The sequence below is a fragment of the Eleginops maclovinus genome, chromosome 9 (genome assembly GCF_036324505.1).
Source record: "Eleginops maclovinus isolate JMC-PN-2008 ecotype Puerto Natales chromosome 9, JC_Emac_rtc_rv5, whole genome shotgun sequence".
Taxonomy (NCBI): Eukaryota; Metazoa; Chordata; class Actinopteri; order Perciformes; family Eleginopidae; genus Eleginops; species Eleginops maclovinus.
The window spans coordinates 13,978,072-13,997,108 of NC_086357.1; the positions used below are offsets into that span (position 1 = coordinate 13,978,072).

At 40.8% G+C, this 19,037-nt stretch overlaps 1 protein-coding gene across 1 annotated transcript; it reads left to right on the plus strand.

Annotated features, from left to right (window-relative positions):
* Nucleotides 1-536: 536 nt before the first annotated feature.
* Nucleotides 537-5,423, plus strand: ptgs2b (prostaglandin-endoperoxide synthase 2b). The gene is made up of 10 exons (XM_063890896.1): nucleotides 537-692; nucleotides 1,088-1,204; nucleotides 1,289-1,432; nucleotides 1,574-1,717; nucleotides 2,055-2,236; nucleotides 2,343-2,426; nucleotides 2,522-2,768; nucleotides 3,123-3,409; nucleotides 3,500-3,647; nucleotides 4,301-5,423. Exons 1-10 carry the CDS (start codon nucleotides 632-634, stop codon nucleotides 4,711-4,713), a joined length of 1,827 nt encoding a protein of 608 aa, XP_063746966.1. The 5' UTR covers nucleotides 537-631; the 3' UTR covers nucleotides 4,714-5,423.
* The last annotated feature ends 13,614 nt before the right edge of the window (nucleotides 5,424-19,037 follow it).

Genomic DNA, 19,037 nt, shown 5'->3' on the forward strand with positions numbered 1-19,037 from the left:
TATATATATATATATATATATATATATATATATATATATATATAAAATAAGCACTGTTGATATTCTGTATAAGAACATTTAGTTACATGCATTTGATATTGTCATCTTTCCGAGAGAACACCTTCGCGTGTAATTTGAAATAAATAAGAGTACACTTATGATAGGCTATGTGATATATTCCATATGATCCTTGATTTCTTTTGTGACATTAAATAATATTATCATTCTGAATAAAAGTCGTCCTCTTAAAAGCAATGTAGTCAATCTCATTAAGAATGGACAATTTTACAAATGATGTTGGAACTTTTCAGACTTATTTGTTAAAAATGAATTTCAATTAAGAAGGGGAGCTTAACCAGTCAAATGTCAGTAAAATGTAGCTTGATGCCATTAAAGACTACATTCCTGAGGAATTAAGATTGTAAAAGATGGAAAATTCCTCACGAAAGAGTGTAGCCTATTATGAGCCCCGTCTCGACCATTCATTAAAAAAAAAAGAGGAGGGCTAACCGCTCACTATATAAGCCATGCTGTTTCTTCACGTTTACACAAGTCTGCCTCAGCGCCACACCACTGCGTAGGAAAGGAGAGAGAAGGAAAGGATAACGAGATCCTACAAAGAGTTTGGAGCATGAACAAATTTACTTTTGCAGTTTTCTTCTTGGCACTGGGTTTTCTTGTCTGCGAAGGGGGTGAGTTAACAGAAACTCTGATTTTAAAAAGTAAAAATGCTGGCATTTTTAAACTTCCGATTTATGTGGCTGAAATGTAATATACATTTGTATATTTCAATTTGTTGTGTGTAGCTGTATATCAGATGGCATAATTATAATTACTCAATATTATGTTTAAATGGATTTTATTTGAACATCATAGCCTGTAATATTAAAAGGTTTTAGTTTAGTTAACCTTTAGTTTAAATACTAAAAGGTTTAAATACCAGAGTGGCACTAGATCAAAAGTATTATCACATAAATATTATGAGATTTTTGATTCATATACATCTTTAAGTTTTTCTTACAGAATTGTGATGCCATGAAGTGAATCACTAACCAAATGAATAACCGTCCAACCTTGTGTGTCCAAGGTAACCCATGCTGCTCAGAGCCATGCCAGAACAAGGGTGTTTGCACTGCACTAGGAGCAGATCATTACGAATGTGATTGCACAAGAACAGGATATCATGGACACAACTGCACAACGCGTGAGTGTGAATGGCACAAGTGAGGGGATCGTAATTGTTGTAGTCTTTTGTGTAATGACTAACATTCCCTCTTGGGTTTTACAGCTGAATTCCTCACCTGGATCAAAGTATCCCTGAAGCCGTCGCCCAACACTGTCCACTACCTTCTCACCCACTTTAAGGGCTTCTGGAACATCATCAACAACATCTCATTTCTCCGGGATGGCATCATGAAATATGTGCTGACATGTAAGCGTCTCTAGCTGAAGGCAAATTAATACAATGGATTGGCTTTATGAAACATCCAATAATGTGTACACCAGCTCTTGAAGAAGCAGTTATACTGTAGCATTTGTACTAATAATCTAATGTTTTGTCTTTTCTCCCTAGCTCGATCCCACTTGATTGATAGTCCTCCGACTTTCAATGCTGATTATGGTTACAAAAGCTGGGAAGCTTATTCCAACCTTTCTTATTATACGCGCTCCCTTCCGCCTGTGCCGGAGGATTGCCCAACCCCTATGGGGGTAGTAGGTGAGTACACTTTCTCTGCCTCTGGAGAACCAGTTTATTCAGATTCTTAAATAATGAGCAGGATTAGCATGGACGCATTACATCACAAGCATAGCAAACCTTGATCCTTTCTGCTGGATTGGCAGAATGGAAATGTGCCACAGTAAAACCTGCACCAGCTAGCCAAAGCTAAAGAACTAAAAAAAAGGGGATTTAGTAAGACTGTTAACTTCATCGATAATTTTTCGTACAAGGAAATCACTACATTTCAATTATGTTCATTTGTTGTATCCAAACTGCCTTGATTCTGTATAGCAGTGTTGCATGCTAACTGTGAGGTTCCTAACTTCTTCCCCAGGTAAAAAGGAGCTACCTGATGCGAAGCTATTGGCTGAGAAGCTTCTGATGAGAAGAAAGTTCATCCCGGACCCGCAGGGCACCAGCCTGATGTTTGCATTTTTCGCACAGCATTTCACACACCAGTTCTTCAAATCTGATATGAAGAAAGGACCTGCTTTTACCCTCGCTCAAGGTCACGGGGTAAGCATTTTAAATTTCAAGCCTAATCAGATTCTAATTTGGAAAAGGTAGACAAATAGATGTGTGACTTAATAAATTGTATTAATGCTGTTGTTTATGCTTTCAGGTGGACCTCAGCCACATTTATGGAGACACCCTGGAGAGACAACATAAGCTCAGACTATTCAAGGATGGCAAGCTTAAACATCAGGTATGAGAGGAGTCAGATGGACAGAAGTTAAAACAGTCCAATGCTTCAGACCACACAGATCTCACAGTTGCTTTCTCTCTTGCGTAACTCTGCAGATCCTGGATGGAGAGATGTACCCCCCAACAGTAAAGGAAGTGGGAGCCGAAATGCACTACCCCCCTCATGTTCCCGAGTCCCACCGCTTCGCTGTGGGCCATGAGGCGTTCGGCCTGGTACCCGGTCTGATGATGTACGCCACCATCTGGCTGCGGGAGCACAACCGGGTGTGTGACGTGTTGAAGGAGATCCACCCTGACTGGAACGACGAGAGGCTCTTCCAGACCACCCGGCTCATTCTGATTGGTGAGTTAATGCACAATTGCACAAGCTGTAAGGTTGCTGGCAATTGTCATAGTATTTGAGTAGATACTGTGGGAATATACAAGGAGGAAGTTGTACCTTTTGTTTGTTTAATCACTAACCAACAACCCTTTGCCCACAGTGAAGCATTTGTGCTCTACTGTGAAAACAGGAACAGGAAATGTTTAGTTTTTCATTTCAATACCATTCATAAACATCCAAACATAGTCACAGGAAATACACTACTTAAACCAGAGTACCTAGTTAAAACATGTTTAACAATTGCAGCCTGTCAATGGTACTTTAAACATCTTTTATATCTGCATTATATAAAATATGTAATATTTTGCCCTGTAGGAGAGACTATCAAGATTGTGATCGAGGACTACGTGCAGCACCTGAGTGGCTATAACTTCAAGCTCAAGTTTGATCCTGAGCTGCTGTTCAACCAGCGCTTCCAGTACCAGAACCGTATTGCGTCTGAGTTCAACACCCTGTACCACTGGCACCCCCTGATGCCTGACTCCTTCCACATTGAGGAGAAAGACTACAGCTATAAACAGTTTGTCTTTAACACCTCCGTAGTGACCGAGCACGGCATCGGAAACCTTGTAGAGTCATTCACCAATCAGATTGCTGGACGGGTAAGAGCTTTTTGAGTAGCATTTAGATTCAGATTGTCACACCTCAGCTGCCTCAATGCAGAGTTACTGACTTTCCCTTCATGTTTTTAGGTTGCTGGCGGCCGAAATGTTCCAGGACCTATTATGTATGTAGCCATTAAATCCATTGAAAACAGCAGACAGATGCGCTACCAGTCTCTGAACGCGTACAGGAAACGATTCTCCATGAAGCCCTACACCTCTTTTGAAGACATGACAGGTGAGACAAAGTCACAAATCCTAGTATGTACTTATAAGTGGAAAGGATCACGTCATGGGATTAGTAAAGAGATTATTATCAAAATAAAGTGCCAGAAATGTTGCCTCAGGCCAAATGATTGCTGCATTATTAATAGCATTGTAATTAAATGATTGTAGGTTTGCAAGCAGAACAACACACCCAGACACAACATATCAAAAAAACTAAGCCTATATCCGAGGTTACTTATTATGAAAGAAAATGTTGGGACTTTAGTCCCCAGCACCTTTGGAGGTTAGGAATTTATTTATGTTACTTTAAGAAGCAGATGTTCATTTTATCTTGAGATAATATAAACAGATTGTCATCACAGAGAGCAATACATAAACAGACGAGAGAGGCCTTCTGCTTGAGACGAGAAGATTTTATTTTCACATGGAGGATTTATGATGTATGATGAGAGAAAGATATCAGCGTGTACATGCTTGTAAGACAGACAAGATGAAGATGGACGTAAAGTCAAGAAAAGACATAATTTTAATCTACTATTTTCTGGGTTTGAATCATTCAAAACAATGAACTCATAGTAGCAGCCAGCTTTGCATCTGCTGTACGAGTGAGACAAGCCAGATTGAGTTGTTGACTAAAACTATGTCCTACTTTGTGTTACTCAGGAGAGAAAGAGATGGCTGAATTGCTTGAGGAGTTCTACGGCCACGTCGATGCTGTGGAGCTCTACCCAGGTCTGCTGGTGGAGAAACCCAGGCAGAACGCCATCTTTGGGGAGACCATGGTGGAGATGGGGGCTCCTTTCTCACTCAAGGGCTTAATGGGAAACCCTATCTGCTCCCCGGAGTACTGGAAACCGAGCACATTCGGAGGCAGCGTGGGCTTCGACATCGTCAACACCGCCTCGTTGCAGAAGCTGGTCTGCAATAATGTACGGGGCCCCTGTCCCATTGCATCCTTTCACGTGCCCGATGTCAAAGAAACGGGGTCCACAATAATTAACTCAAGCTCATCACACTCAAGCGGAAGTGATATCAACCCTACGGTCATTTTAAAAGAAAGGACTAGTGAGCTCTAATGTTTTTTATGAGGTTAATGTTTTTTAATGTATGTATTTATTTATTTATTTATTTCTGTATTTATTCTATTCTATTTATTTAACATGATATTTTATATGCCATTTTTTAGATAAATGTATGTGGTAATGTTAATTTATTGAAAGATTAATTGTATTATTATATAAGTTATTGTTACAGTAATGACCTCAGACACTGCAACTTGATACTTGAAAGTAAGTTTAAAATTTCAAATATATAGCAACGTACATGTTCTTAAAGGTATTCTGATTCTGATTCTGATATACGCTCGTTATTTTCCCTTGGATCAAATGCATGCTCTTTCATTAATGTTCATGCAAGTGAACGGCTGTCACAGGACACCACAGTGAACTGTTTGACAGACAATCATAGAGTGCAATAGTGATGCACACAGTGAATTTAATGACTGATTGATCTCTTGATCTAATGTTACATAGTGTAGAGCGATTCTTTTTTTAGTATTGTCTTACTGAATTGTTTTGCTTACGTTTTTGTATTGGCTTAGGTTTAAAATGACGTTAATGACTCAGCTGCACTTTTTTTTTTAAATAAATTGTGTGTTTTACTTGAAAGGGATTAACAAAGTGATGTACTGCATGTAACCAGATTGTTAGTTTTGTTCTCAGTGCGTATTGACTTGCAAGATGACATTAATAAATGTTTCCTGGAAATGGAGTTTTTAAGAAATTAAGTGACGTTGTCGTTTTCTTTTTCATTTTGCTCTTATTAACTCTCTGATTGATGCAACTGAAGCAAACAAGTTGATATTTTCCAAGCAAACAATCAAAGCACTTTATAAGTGTAAACCACAGTATGTGAGATGCATAGAGAGTGTATGTGAGTGTATGTCTGTACCTCATTTTCAATTATCTCACCAACCCTTTGACCGATCTACTGCACGGCCTGTGTTGCAGATTGAAGTGAATTTGGTAAATCTGTGAAGATATTGGGATTAGCAATCTTGTAGAAAAAATGCAAATACCCATTCCAACAGGGCAGACTTTGGTTGTGCTAAAGGAACAATGTGCAAACACCTATCAAAATCCAAACAATGAGGCCACAGTCACTAACGCCAATTATTGGGCACGTCCGGAACAGGCACAACACTAGTATTCCTGAAAAATGAATACCCCAATTTTAGATTACAGCTAGAAAGTCATTATTGTAAATTGCACACTTATTGATAATTTTAACAAGAACTAATTAATTCTTTTTTCTTCATTTAACAATAAAATGATAGACCAAATAACATTCAGCATCAAGTTTTTTTTCTGTGAACCATATTGTATTTCACTGTTGTGATTGAGTAGCTGTGACTTGGGTGTGTGAAAAAACAACGTCATGTTGACAGTTGTAATGATCGGTACGCTGGAAGCGCAGCGTGAAAATTGAGAAGTTGATTTTATTATTAAGTTGAGAAAGATGCAAGCAGTAATATCACTGGCCAAGCATTCAGCCCATCTGGAAGGGATATGTCTTGCATGAGAACTGCACTAATTAATAGTGTGCAAGAGTGAGATGTGAGTGTGAGGTGTGAGCATGAGTGGTTGTCTTTCTCTTTGTATCAGCAGAGGATATTGACTGGTGACTTGACAAGGGTGTGCCTCGACTTTAGCCTAAAGTTACCTTTTGGCCCCACAACTATCAGCTGGTATAGCTAATGGATGGATGGATAGAAAAAGTTCAAAGATAGTGAGTGGACCTTGAGTTAAGAATATTTTGACTGCTACTCTTCCCAAGGTCACCTTCACACTACAACTTTATGAGCGTTCTTGTGAATAGTTATCTACAGGTCTAAAAGTGCAAGTGAACAACAGCAGATGTCGCAAGTTATTATATTTAGTATATTATAATTTAAGGGGTCATTGTTTTGTTCTCAACCCACATTTCCTGAGCTTTCACTTTTCAGCACATCAGCTAAAGCATGTAGAAACTTGTGAGCCTCGAAGGGGTCTGTCTGCTGTGAGGCAACAAAACAGGATCTCCTGGTTCACAGATCAACTGTGAGATAAATCTCTTGAAGAGGATCAGATCAGGAACTCACTGTTACCTTTTCTTTCCCTTTGAAACCTGTCTGTCCAAAGTATGTTAATAAAAGGAAGGATTTTGATCAGCTCATTCCCGTGGCCAAGTAAGATTTTCCTTGAGCAACCACTGCTGTATATTTCCTGTTTCTGTTTGATATTACTGTTGTTGATTGTATGTTACTAACATAACACACAACAAGGCTAAGAGGTAAAGGCTTTGGCATTATGGTTATCTCCAAAACCTTCCATTACATGATCTGCGTGTCGCCGGGAAAATACAAGGGGGGTAAAAAATATGTTTTTAGTGTATATGAGGTGTGAAGTTGTCACAGTCTAAAAGCACACAGGAAAACTCGCATCAGCAGTATAGGCCGGCAGTGCAACAGAGCAATAAAGTTAAAGACGAGGGCACCCATCCAAAACTAAGTTGTTGGAATGAATGCTGTCGTGACGAGCAGCACATAGTGATGAGTCAGGCTGAGTCTGGGTGTCATCCCATCCAAACAGAGACAATGAAAACCAAAGTTTCCCATCCATTCACATATTTCCCACAACTGATACATAGAACCTATTTACTTTCTCCCCTCTCACTGGATGATTTGAGCTTTAAACCAACAGAGAAGTTAGGAAATGACAATAATAATGATGAATTATTCATGTGCATCAGCTGTTAAAGGAACCTGATGGAAAGTTCCTCATCCATCTCATATTCTTTGTCCCGTACTTCAAAGCACTAGGTTTCCCAGTCACAGGGACTTGGACAATCACGGTTTGGAAATGACCTAATTGTGTGTGCACATTAGTTGTTATTCCCTACTGTCAGTTGCCCGAGGTTGAGTATTATTATTCCATTGTGCATCAATGGCATGCTCAGGTCTCGGTTTATGAGATCGAGCAGGGCAGCACATCTTGCTTTGTGTCTGTGTAATGAGCATGAGCAGGCTGTGGGCCCTGGTGTGGGAGTAAATCAGGAGACTTCACTGTCTGTTTTCCCTCTGACCGCTTCTGGACCTCTCTGGATCCAGACTTGGTGTGGAGGCCGTGATCCGAGACTGGAGTTACGTGACGCCTTGCAGGCGGCAGGACCTCGGGTCAAATGGGAGCTGGCGCCCATAAACTCTGCACGTGAAACATAATAACCTACCGGAAACGTTTTTTCTCTTACAGTTTTGCATTTCTTTGACAAAATCATTGAAAGAAATTCCTACACAAGAAAACAATGTGTTAGATGTTATATTCTTTAATCTACAGCAAATCCATTTGTTCTTGCTTAACTGGTGAAATATCTGATCCAGTGATGCATTGAATTAAAAGGTTTCTTGAATAAATTTCATTCGGATGATAAGATATGGGTAAATCTGTAAAAAAATATTAAATAACACCCAACCCAACTTTTCAGAACCCAAGGCATAAACTTTAAACTTGGTTTTCTCCGACCGGTATGAAAACTCAGCTCAAACTGCTCTTTGAGCTGAGGATTGCAACAGTGTTTCAGAAAGTGTGATTCAAAAATTATTTTGGTCCGCGACCGGAAATGCACTATTTGTTGCTTTCAATAATTTCCCTTTCGAAATGATGATAGCTCTAGTTCCCTTTATACTCTCACACAACATTTTGTTCATACTTGTATGAGCATGTGACAGTGTAGGATGGAAAAAAAGCACCCGGGGCGTACAGTATGAGATGTTGGTCAGAAAAAAGTCCTTTTCAATCTCACAGTTAGCTCTTTGCTTCTCAGTGTATTTCTGCAACTTTTAGTATTTTCAATCCCTGCTTTAACTGTGAACCTGGTCATTAAAAAAAATCCTCAAATGGGCAGGAAGATAAGTCGGAAAAGTCATAACTTAAACAGCAAATATGCAAATGAAGGGAATCCGTACGATAGGAAAGACGCCGCTGCGAAAGAAGGGTAGGGCAGGTGATTTAAAAAAAAAATCCACAAACACAATGAAACCTTGTGCAAGTAAGAGGAAGAGAAGACCTGATGATTCATCCTCGTTTATGTCCATGTTTACACCCATTTGCTTTTTGTTGGTTTTGGCTTGCGCAACACATTCCTGGCAACATTCAATGCAAATGTAGGTGTCTGTGCTAAGCAATAAATACAGAAAAGAAGGAAAGAAACCTAAAAAGGAAGATAAAGATAACAAAGAAGAATAAAAAGGAATTATTAACAGAAACAATATCATAATACAATAATAAGGAATGCTAGAATAATATATATATATAATCTGGCTCCATGCCTCTACTCTCGCCAAGTTCTGACCCTCATGCTCTGTATGTCTCTGCATGACAAGAAGGAATGTTTGCCACCTGATTGTTTCCATTTCCCATTTACCCGCATGTTTCATCTGACGTGTAAATCATGCAAGCTTCCCTCAGACATAAACTACCTACAGTATCGCAATAACAAAGCCTTTTAAGGTCACACAGGGGTCAGGACAGCTCCTCTATCATAGCACTCAAAGACAAAAAAAAAGAAGAAAAGAAACAGGTGTCAGGAATCACACAAACATGCTATCATATCATACCATCATCTCAAACATAACTCATAGCACTTACTCACAGTAGTCTTTGTTTATCTAACGCAACTCGGATCTGTGATTAACGTTCAATCTATGAAACCTGAATCATTAGACCTTCATGCATTTTATGACATCATACAGCAGGTTAAACAACAGGTTTAAATACATTTTTTGGCAGGACAACATCTTGTATTTTGAGAGCTGATGATAATGCATAGCTAGCCACACGTATAAAATAAAAAATGTTGTTTGAACATAGGTTTCACTAGAAATTATTTAGTCACACACACACACACACACACACACACACACACACACACACACACACACACACACACACACACACACACACACACACACACACACACACACACACACACACACACACAAACACACGCAGAGATACACACATCTTAACAAACATTTGTTAATTCCGCCAGTGTCACTCATACTAAAGGGGGCTATTACCTCTTGTCACACAGACTGGTATCGGTGTGGCTCAGTCCCTTTCCCACACATCCCTCGAGTGACTAACAGCATACTACAATTGTCGTGTAAATATTTCAGTTATTTCATCTGCTGTCTTGAAAGTGTTCCCATGTTAGTAATAGGGTGTCTTGAGCTCTCATACCTTGACACGCCTTTTATCTGTCTCGTCTTCTCAGAATTTGACTGAAACATTTTTCTAATGACAAACGAACATATCACAAAGCTTAGTCAATCATATTTTTAGTTATAAAATCTATTTTATCTGAGAAATGCAGACACTATTGTACATGCGTTTATCTAATTGTTCTGTGATTACTGCATCTCATCTTAACCAAAATAATTTTAACAAAAAAAAGATAATGTTAAACTTAGCAGGTAGACCTTAAACCAGAACGGATAGGTATGATCATATACATGTTTCTGTGACATTCATTCGGTTCCTAGCATGTAGCATTATAGTTGTTTTTAAGCTCTAATTGATTGATTTAAAGGTCTGAATGACCGGACTCCAGATTTGTTTTGGGCCTTTTCAATCCGTTATGAACCTTTGTGTAGTTTTAGATCCTTGGGCCGTGGTTTTGTTTTAAAACGAGTTTTTGTCATCCTGAGGCTCCCTAAAAACCTGCCCAAAACACTCAAAAATGATCTGTTTCATATTCATTTTTACCTGTTAAGCAATGTGTTGCCTATTTTGTTTGATAAGGGCTCTTTAAATAATGTTTACGCTTATTTATTATAAATTAATTAGTTATGGTTTAAAGATTTACATTAAACGTTACGCTGCACACAGAGATAAAAGCAAATGATACAGGTGCAAGTGGAGCCGCTATTACTCATAAAAAGTATTGTAAATGAAAAAAGCTACATGTGAATAACATTATCAGTGTATAACAACAGCCATGTGGTTTACATTAGTACCAATTAGGTATAAAATACATAGGTATAAATATAAAACACTTATTCCTTTCATTGACTTAAACAAATTTCTGGCTTGATCTGTCCCAGGCCGTAAAAATGCAATGACGTGTTTTGTTTTTTTGAAAAGCTCCTTGAATCCGACTCCACAGGATTCAGGACTTGGCAGGACAGCCGCTGGACACCGAGAGACTGAGCACAAACAGCAAAGAAATGTTAATTGGTGTCCAGAATCAGCACGTAACCTGATGATGATGCGTGTGTAAGTGTTAGATTTGTGGACATCAAGCAACCATTTAGAAGAAAAAGACATACTTTATTAATCCCAACGTGGAAATTATTTGCCAAACCCTAACCCTATTTACTTCACAATCACATAGGCTATTTACACTCTCTTGAAAGTTCTTAAGTGTTAAAGTAAGTGTTTTAAAGTTTGAATACTTGTTGCAAAAAAATATGTTAATGTGCAGTGGTGGGAGATATAATAATGGTCCAACACTACAATAGAAGTTAAAGTGCTGCAGTCAAATCTCTACACAAAAAATGTGTCATCAGAGAAATATTCTTATATTAAAAGTAAAAGTAATTATTATGTAGAAAAATGATTACTGACTGTCAATTATTCATATTTTTTATTATTAAATATTATTTGCTATTTGGACCTGGGTCACTATAGTAAACACTTATACTATATTGTAGCGTTCGCAGCTCCGCCGCACGGGTGGCTAACTAGTTCAATGAGGAGGACACAAAGGTTTTAGTTGAACCGGTGAACCGGGTTTTATTACCCTACAACAGACTGAATTCCGGGGTTGGAAGACTGCCCAAAACAACAAAGGCTAGATAAGGTAAGCGGCAAAACGTGCTTGTCCAATTGTCTTTTTCTCTCACTCTCCCGCTATCTCCCGCTCCGCTGCTCCACACTCCTTCCGGTCTCCTTTCTCCCACCCCTTTTTTCTACCTGACCTATCCGGCTAACTAGGGCAACGTCTTCCCCCCAACAATCCTTCCCCCCTTTGTGAGACTCTCCCCTATCAGCACTGCAGGGTCGCTACATTGCCCCCCCCGGAAATTCCTCGTCCCCGAGGAAGATCAACACCTTGAAAGCGATCCGGCATCCGCCGCTCCCTTTGCGACCTCCTTACTCCATGATTCACTTGTGGCGTAGTATTCTGCTGTCCAGCTTAGGGCAACGGCCCTTCACTCTCTTTGGTCCATACACCCAGGCAAGGTCCCCAGCCTGGAAATCCTGACCTTTGACATGCATGTCATAGACCCGCTTTTGACGGACACCCGTCTGTTGAGACTGGTTTCTGGCGAAGCTGTGGGTCTTTTCTAGACGGTCCTGCAGCCACCTGGCACATTCCGGACCAGCCAAGGCATCAGGTGCGTCTGGTGGCCGTCCATAGACCAGCTCCGGTGGCGTTCTGAGCTCCCGGCCCAACATCAACAACGCCGGAGTACAGCCGGTTGAGTCTTGGACTGCACTGCGGTAAGCCATGAGGATGAGGGGTATCTGCAGGTCCCAGTCACTTTGATCCCGGGCAGTGGTGAGGCCAGCTGAGCACTCAAGGTCCTCATGAACCGTTCCACTAAACCGTCGCTTTGTGGATGTATGGTGTTCTTTGGATGCAACTCTGCATTCTTTCTCCTCCAAACACGACGAGTTGAGTTTTTACCAAAAAGTTCTATTTTGGTTTCATCTGACCATGTGACATTTTCCCAATCCTCTTCTGGATCATCCAAATGCCCTCTAGCAAACTTCAGACGGGCCTGGACATGTACTGGCTTAAGCAGGGGGACACGTCTGGAACGGCAGGATTGAAGTCCCTGGCGGCGTAGTGTGTTACTGATGGTAGCCTCTGTTACTTTGGTCCCAGCTCTCTGCAGGTCATTCACTAGGTCCCCCCGTGTGGTTCTGGGATTTTTGCTCACCGTTCTTGTGATCATTTTGACCCCACGGGGTGAGATCTTGCGTGGAGCCCCAGATCGAGGGAGATTAGCAGTGGTCTTGTATGTCTTCCATTTTCTAATAATTGCTCCCACAGTTGATTTCTTCACACCAAGCTGCTTACCTATTGCAGATTCAGTTTTCCCAGCCTGGTGCAGGTCTACAATTTTGTCTCTGGTCTCCTTTGACAGCTCTTTGGTCTTGGCCATAGTGGAGTTTGGAGTATGACTGTTTGAGGTTGTGGACAGGTGTCTTTTATAATGATAACGAGTTTGAAAAGGTGCCATTAATACAGGTAACGAGTGGAGGACAGAGGAGCCTCTTAAAGAAGAAGTTACAGGTCTGTGAGAGCCAGAAATCTTGCTTGTTTGTAGGTGACCAAATACTTATTTTACCGAGGAATTTACCAATTAATTCATTAAAAATCCTACATTGTGATTTCCTGGATTGTTTCCCCCATTCTGTCTCTCATAGTTGAAGTGTACCTATGATGAAAATTACAGGCATCTCTCATCTTTTTAAATGGGAGAACTTGCACAATTGGTGGCTGACTAAATACTTATTTGCCCCACTGTAAGCCACTTCAACGCAGCATGGTCAGTTCTTATGATGAGTGGGAGGCCACAGAGGACATGCTTGAAATGGCCCACAGCATCAATCACCGCCAACACTTCTTTCTTTGCGAGTTACACAGTAGTTCTTTTCAGGTTTATCCAGGGTGCGACTGTGATATGCAACAACCCGCTCTCCTTCTGGGGTTAACTGCGACAGTACAGCGCCAATGCCCACGTTGCTGGCATCGGTGTCAAGGAGGAATGGCAGCTCCGGGTTAGGGGCAACCAGCACCGGGTCTTCGCATAATACGCGCTTCAGCTGTTGGAAAGCTGCATCCTGGTCAGGTCCCCACTTAAAGGGTGTGTCCTTGCGCATCAAGCTGAACATAGGCGCAGCGACCGTCGAGAATCCCGCCCAAAAAAGCCGGTAGTAGGACGCTAATCCTAAAAAGGACCTCAGCTGGTGGACATCTGTGGGGGTGGGCCAGTCCCGGACGGCTCCAACCTTGTCCGGTTCCGTCCTGATGCCGGCTCCACTGACTCTGTGCCCCAGGAAGGAGACCTCACGTTGCAGCAACCTACACTTCCCAGGATGAAGCTTTAGGCCTGCACTCTTGATCCGCTCTAAAACCTCCCTCAGGTTCTCGAGCGCGGAGTCAAAGCTGGGCCCATGTGCGAGGAGATCACCCAGGTAGATGAGACAACGCTCCGGTGGCACACCAGCGAGGACCTTCTCCATTAGCCTTTCGATGTTGCTGGGGCATTACATAACCCAAATGCCATGGTTGTGAACTGCCACAGGCCACGTCCTGTGGTGAAGGCAGTCTTAGCTTTGTCCTCTGGGGCCATGGCCACCTGCCAATAACCGCTCCGGAGGTCCCAAGAGGAAAACCATGCCGAGCCGGCCACATAGTAAAGAGACTCATCTATCCGAGGCAGTGGATAGGAGTCTTTCACAGTCTTGTCATTCAACGGCCGGTAGTCGACACAAAACCTCCAGCCTCCGGCCTTTCTTGGGGCCATTACGACCGAGGAAGCCCAGGGGCTATCTGATGGTTCGATAATGCCAGCCTCTTTCATCTCTTGTATCATCTGGTTAGCAGCAGCTTGGCGGGCGTAGGGGACTCGCCTAGGTCGTTGCCAGATTGGCTGTGCGTCCCCTGTGTTGATAGAGTGCTGGACCAAGTGTGTTCGGCCCACATCGTTGGGATGGGTGGAAAAACTGTGCCGATACTTGTATAAAAGGTCCCAGAGCTTATCCTGTTGATCTGAGGTCAGGCCCTTCCGATTCTCCTCCCAAAGGTCTTTGACAGTTGAATTCGCTGCGGCTTCCATGTCAGCCCCGGGGGTTACAGTTGCGGTCTGTACAATGGCCGGTACCGGTGGCTGGACGTGTACCACCGAGTCTGATGGTGGGTAGTTGTCATCCAGTGGGGGAATAGGGCTCTGCAAAAGGGGGCTCCCACTGCGGAGGATCCAGCGAACCTGGTGGGTGTCCCTGCACTACAACGTCCCCGGCGCCATCCTTGAGGAAGGGGATAGACTCCCCGTCTGGAAAGGTAATAGCTTGTGCGTTAAAGTCCAATGCTGCTCTTGCCCTCAACAGAAAGTCTTGTCCAATCAAACAGTTCTCTCTGAGTTTTGAAACCCAGACCGGTTGCCGCACTGAATATGCTCCCACTTGGATGTGTGCTACACACCTCCCCCCTGCACCGTACGCCGGTGACCCGGGTTCGATTCCCGACCCGGGGTCCTTTCCGGATCCCACCCCGACTCTCTCTCCCACTTTCCTGTCACTCTCCACTGTCCTATCCGATAAAAGACCAAAAGCCCCCAAAAATATATATTAAAAAAAAAAAAAAAAGCACTAGGCATTATCTCAGCCAACCAACCGCTTGCCAAAGAAGGATAAACTGGAAATAATTAGCAATACACGTATCGTATATTACTTTTGAATTTCATGTTTACACATGCTGTTAAAACATTGTTTTGATGCCTGGTAATTTCGAGGTTAGGTCACTAACTTCATAGAAGTTGTACACAACTGTTATGATTTTTTTTTAAAAGATGCATAATTAAATGTTTTTAGTGTGCCTCTAGTGTGAAAAAATGCGAACAGGGAAATTGCAAGTAGAATATCCAGAGTAGGAATACTCTGTTGCAAGTATGAATGGGAGAACATCCATGTTTTTCACTCTAGAGGTAACTACTAGTCTGGCTTCTTTCTCCATAAATCTGGATATAGGCGGCCGCAGGGATTCTACCTGTGCCCTTTCAAAAAAGGTTTCCATGACGTGTAATATTCCTACTGTGTTGTCACAACACATCAGCTGCAGGCAACAAGGAACTCAAAGCATGTCCTTAGTGTAAAAATAAACTTCCTCATGTTGCCTTGAATTTTAACAGAAGGATGTCTATGTCATAATACTAGTGTCTGATGGAACTCATATCTGGGTTAACTGAGGGAAGTCCAAAATGTTCTCCGCTAAAATAGAGAACTTATTAAAACAATGGCACAACAACGTTGAGCTAAAAAAAAACATGCATTATAGTTTTAAGTGAATGTTACACAAACAGCAGTAAACATTTATAAATGACCAGTATATAGTGTTTCGGGCAGCAGGAAAGTGACTATGGGGCTGACTGATAAAGTAGTTAATCATATTGATGAAAATGTAACCCACCAAAACATAGCTTATTTATGTGCTTTGAACTTGTGGGCACAGAATCTGTATTGACACTTGAGACTACATTCAAAATAATTTGAAACGTTGACATCACATAACACATTATTGTGTTAGGTTAATATTAAGTTTAAATAAAAAACAATAGGTTCAACCTAATGCTTTTGCTTTCAACTAACCTAATGCAATTATGTGGAACTTGTTGAAATAGTACATTTAATTAAAGTCACTGTTACATTTTTTCAGTGTATTGGGACTACTGGAAACATAGACAATACCTGTTGGTTGTATTAGTGCAATGTTGATTTGGGTCTTTTCAAGCTATTAGTTGAAATTAAGAAATATACAAAATATTGCCAGCCAAGGTTTAATAATTTTGTATTGCAGTTGATGAACATAATAACAACTAATCGAAAAAGACAGAAAAAATCTGTGATTTTTCTTAGTTCTCTTTAAGTAATGTATGTGTCATAACATTTAGACAATAACAACTTTGAAAGAGGTTCCTTATAATTAAGTTAATGACATAATGCTTTAGAAAACATATAGGGAAATCAAAGTCCATGAGTCATCGAAGGCTAGAGACGGCATGTAAACGCATTTAGTCTGAAGAGGGAGTGAAGGTGGAAGTGAAAAGGGGAGTGGAGGCAGTCAAGCATTCAGGAAAGAAGCATATCTGAGAAAGGACAGCTGGATCTGTCTGGAATAAAGCAGTTTAATTAGAAAACATGACACTGAATTGTTAACATTAGTGTTTCATTTGGTATCGGGGATCCCAGACTTGCAGTGACGTGTGGATCCCTGTCACAGCTTGCTGACGGAGAACCTTTCAATGAACTCATGGCTGGTTTCATCTGGTCTGAGCCACTGAGGTGGCAACTACATTTCAAAAGTATGAAATCACTCATGTCTAATGAGACGATGACACAATAAACCACATTATGTGTTTGTATTTGTATTGGATTGGTACCTTGCATTTAAACCCCTGTATTTGATTCAGTACATTTGCAATTATATTTATGGTAAATACATTTAGATAATACTTTATTGTTATGCTTAATATGCGTATGTAGAGTGGAAGCTGATCATATACATATGATCTTTTAAGCTAAATCATTTTACTGAAACAATAGCAATGAAAAAAATGATTCCCTTAAAAAACACTTGCATAAACAACACGTGCAATATGGCAACAACAGGAGAACACTTATGCACTTTTTATAGGGCCAAAAATTACTTACAGTAAACTTTTTTTCCTGATTTTGTTCTGAGCTTTGCCTTGATCTGATCAGTTCTATTGTTTTGCATTCATGCTCCATGTGAACTGATGTTATCTAGTTATCTCTGTATTTCTTGTTTTATCTCAAGATGTTTTAAACAATTATGTGTGTACCCTTGGTCTGTAAGGTAATGTATCAATATATTTTAACATTCTTTCACTTGCTGATTTCTAAAATCTTCACCTTGTAAAGATGCCCTCAGTGACATTGTGTCAGTGACTTGATATAATATTAAGATATTTATCATTTCATTAATTCTCACGTTTGATTTGTGACTTGAAAACTAATACAAACATCTCTGCACGATTCAAAGAAAATGAGTACTGTAGTTCTAGCCATCTTCTCACTGCTCACAGCCTGAATGATTGCAGCTTTCTTTGACTTTTCTCTGTGTTCCTTCAGCTCCTCCCAGTGGCATGTTAGCTTGTATGTCACAGAACACTGTTTTTTAAGTGTGCGTCAAATGTTCCCACTGAACTTGAAACAGTCGACAGGGGCTTCTTGGGTTGAAAACAGAAACACCAATTTTTTGAAGGATGACAATATTTATGAATGGGTGCCGGTAGTAGCAACCGGCTGGATAGAGGGGATGGGTGGGTGACTGCTGCCTCATCACTCCCTGCCTTCCTCCCTCTCCCTCTCTCTTACACACTACTCACTGAACCAGCTTAACTGTTGCACAACACACACACACACACACACACACACACACACACACACACACACACACGTTGAGTGAATCAAGGGGCTTTACCAAGATATTTAACCACTAAACCAAGTTCTTTTTAACTATGTCATATTTTTTTAATGATACATATATTTTATACAAAACAGACATTATAGCGTGATATCAGAAAGACAAAACTAAAGCAGAAAACAGAAACAGGTGTCTGAAAGCCAATTGCAGGATTTAGTTTGAAGTTTTTGCACCACATCAAGAAGCAAGAAATAAAGACCTTGAGGGGCAATAAGAGTTACATTTAGGAGTTACAGAGAAGTGTGGTTCAAATTTCAGATTTTTCAATTAGTTATTCCTAGATGAAGGGAATATAATTTTCTGTTGCATTGCTGTGAGTGTAAAGAATACATTGAACCAGTAAGACAGCTCTTACCATGAATATTCTTATTCAAGAATAATAATGATAATGATAATAATGATGATAATAATAATTATGATAATAATAATTATGATAATAATGATAATAATAATTCTAAACACTCAAGGTCACCGTACAAAATAAAACAAAAATAAAAACAAAAACAATCAGTCCATCAATCAAACATTCATAAGAGCAAGCAGTTAAAAATACGTAATAAAACAGTGTACAAGGAGAAATTGAATTAAAGTCAGTAGGCTTGTCTGAATAGATATGTTTTCAGGTGAGATTTGAAAGTGGTAATGGAAGTGGAGTCTTGGATGTCATGAGGCAGAGAGTTCAAGAGGTGCAGGGCTGAGCGACTGAATGCTCTTGACCCTATGGTAACCAGGTGAGCAGGTGGGAGGATGAGCTGGATGGAGGAAGAGGACCTGAGAGAACAGGTGGGTGTCTTGATATGGAGGAGCCCGATGAGATACTGAGGGGCAAGATTGTTGATGGCCTTGAATGTGAGAAGAAGGATATTGTAGATGATGCAGTATTTGATGGGGAGACAGTGGAGTTGCTGCAGATAAGGTGTTATGAGACTGATGGAGGGGGTTCTCGTAATGATACGGGCAGCAGAGTTTTGAACCAGTTGGAGTTTATGGATGGACTTGTCAGGTAAACCAAAGAGGACAGAGTTACAGTAGTCCAAACGTGATGTGACCAGGGTGTAAACTAGAATTTCAGCACTGTTGGGGAAAAGAGATGGGTGTCAGGGTTGGGGAAACAGGACCCAAG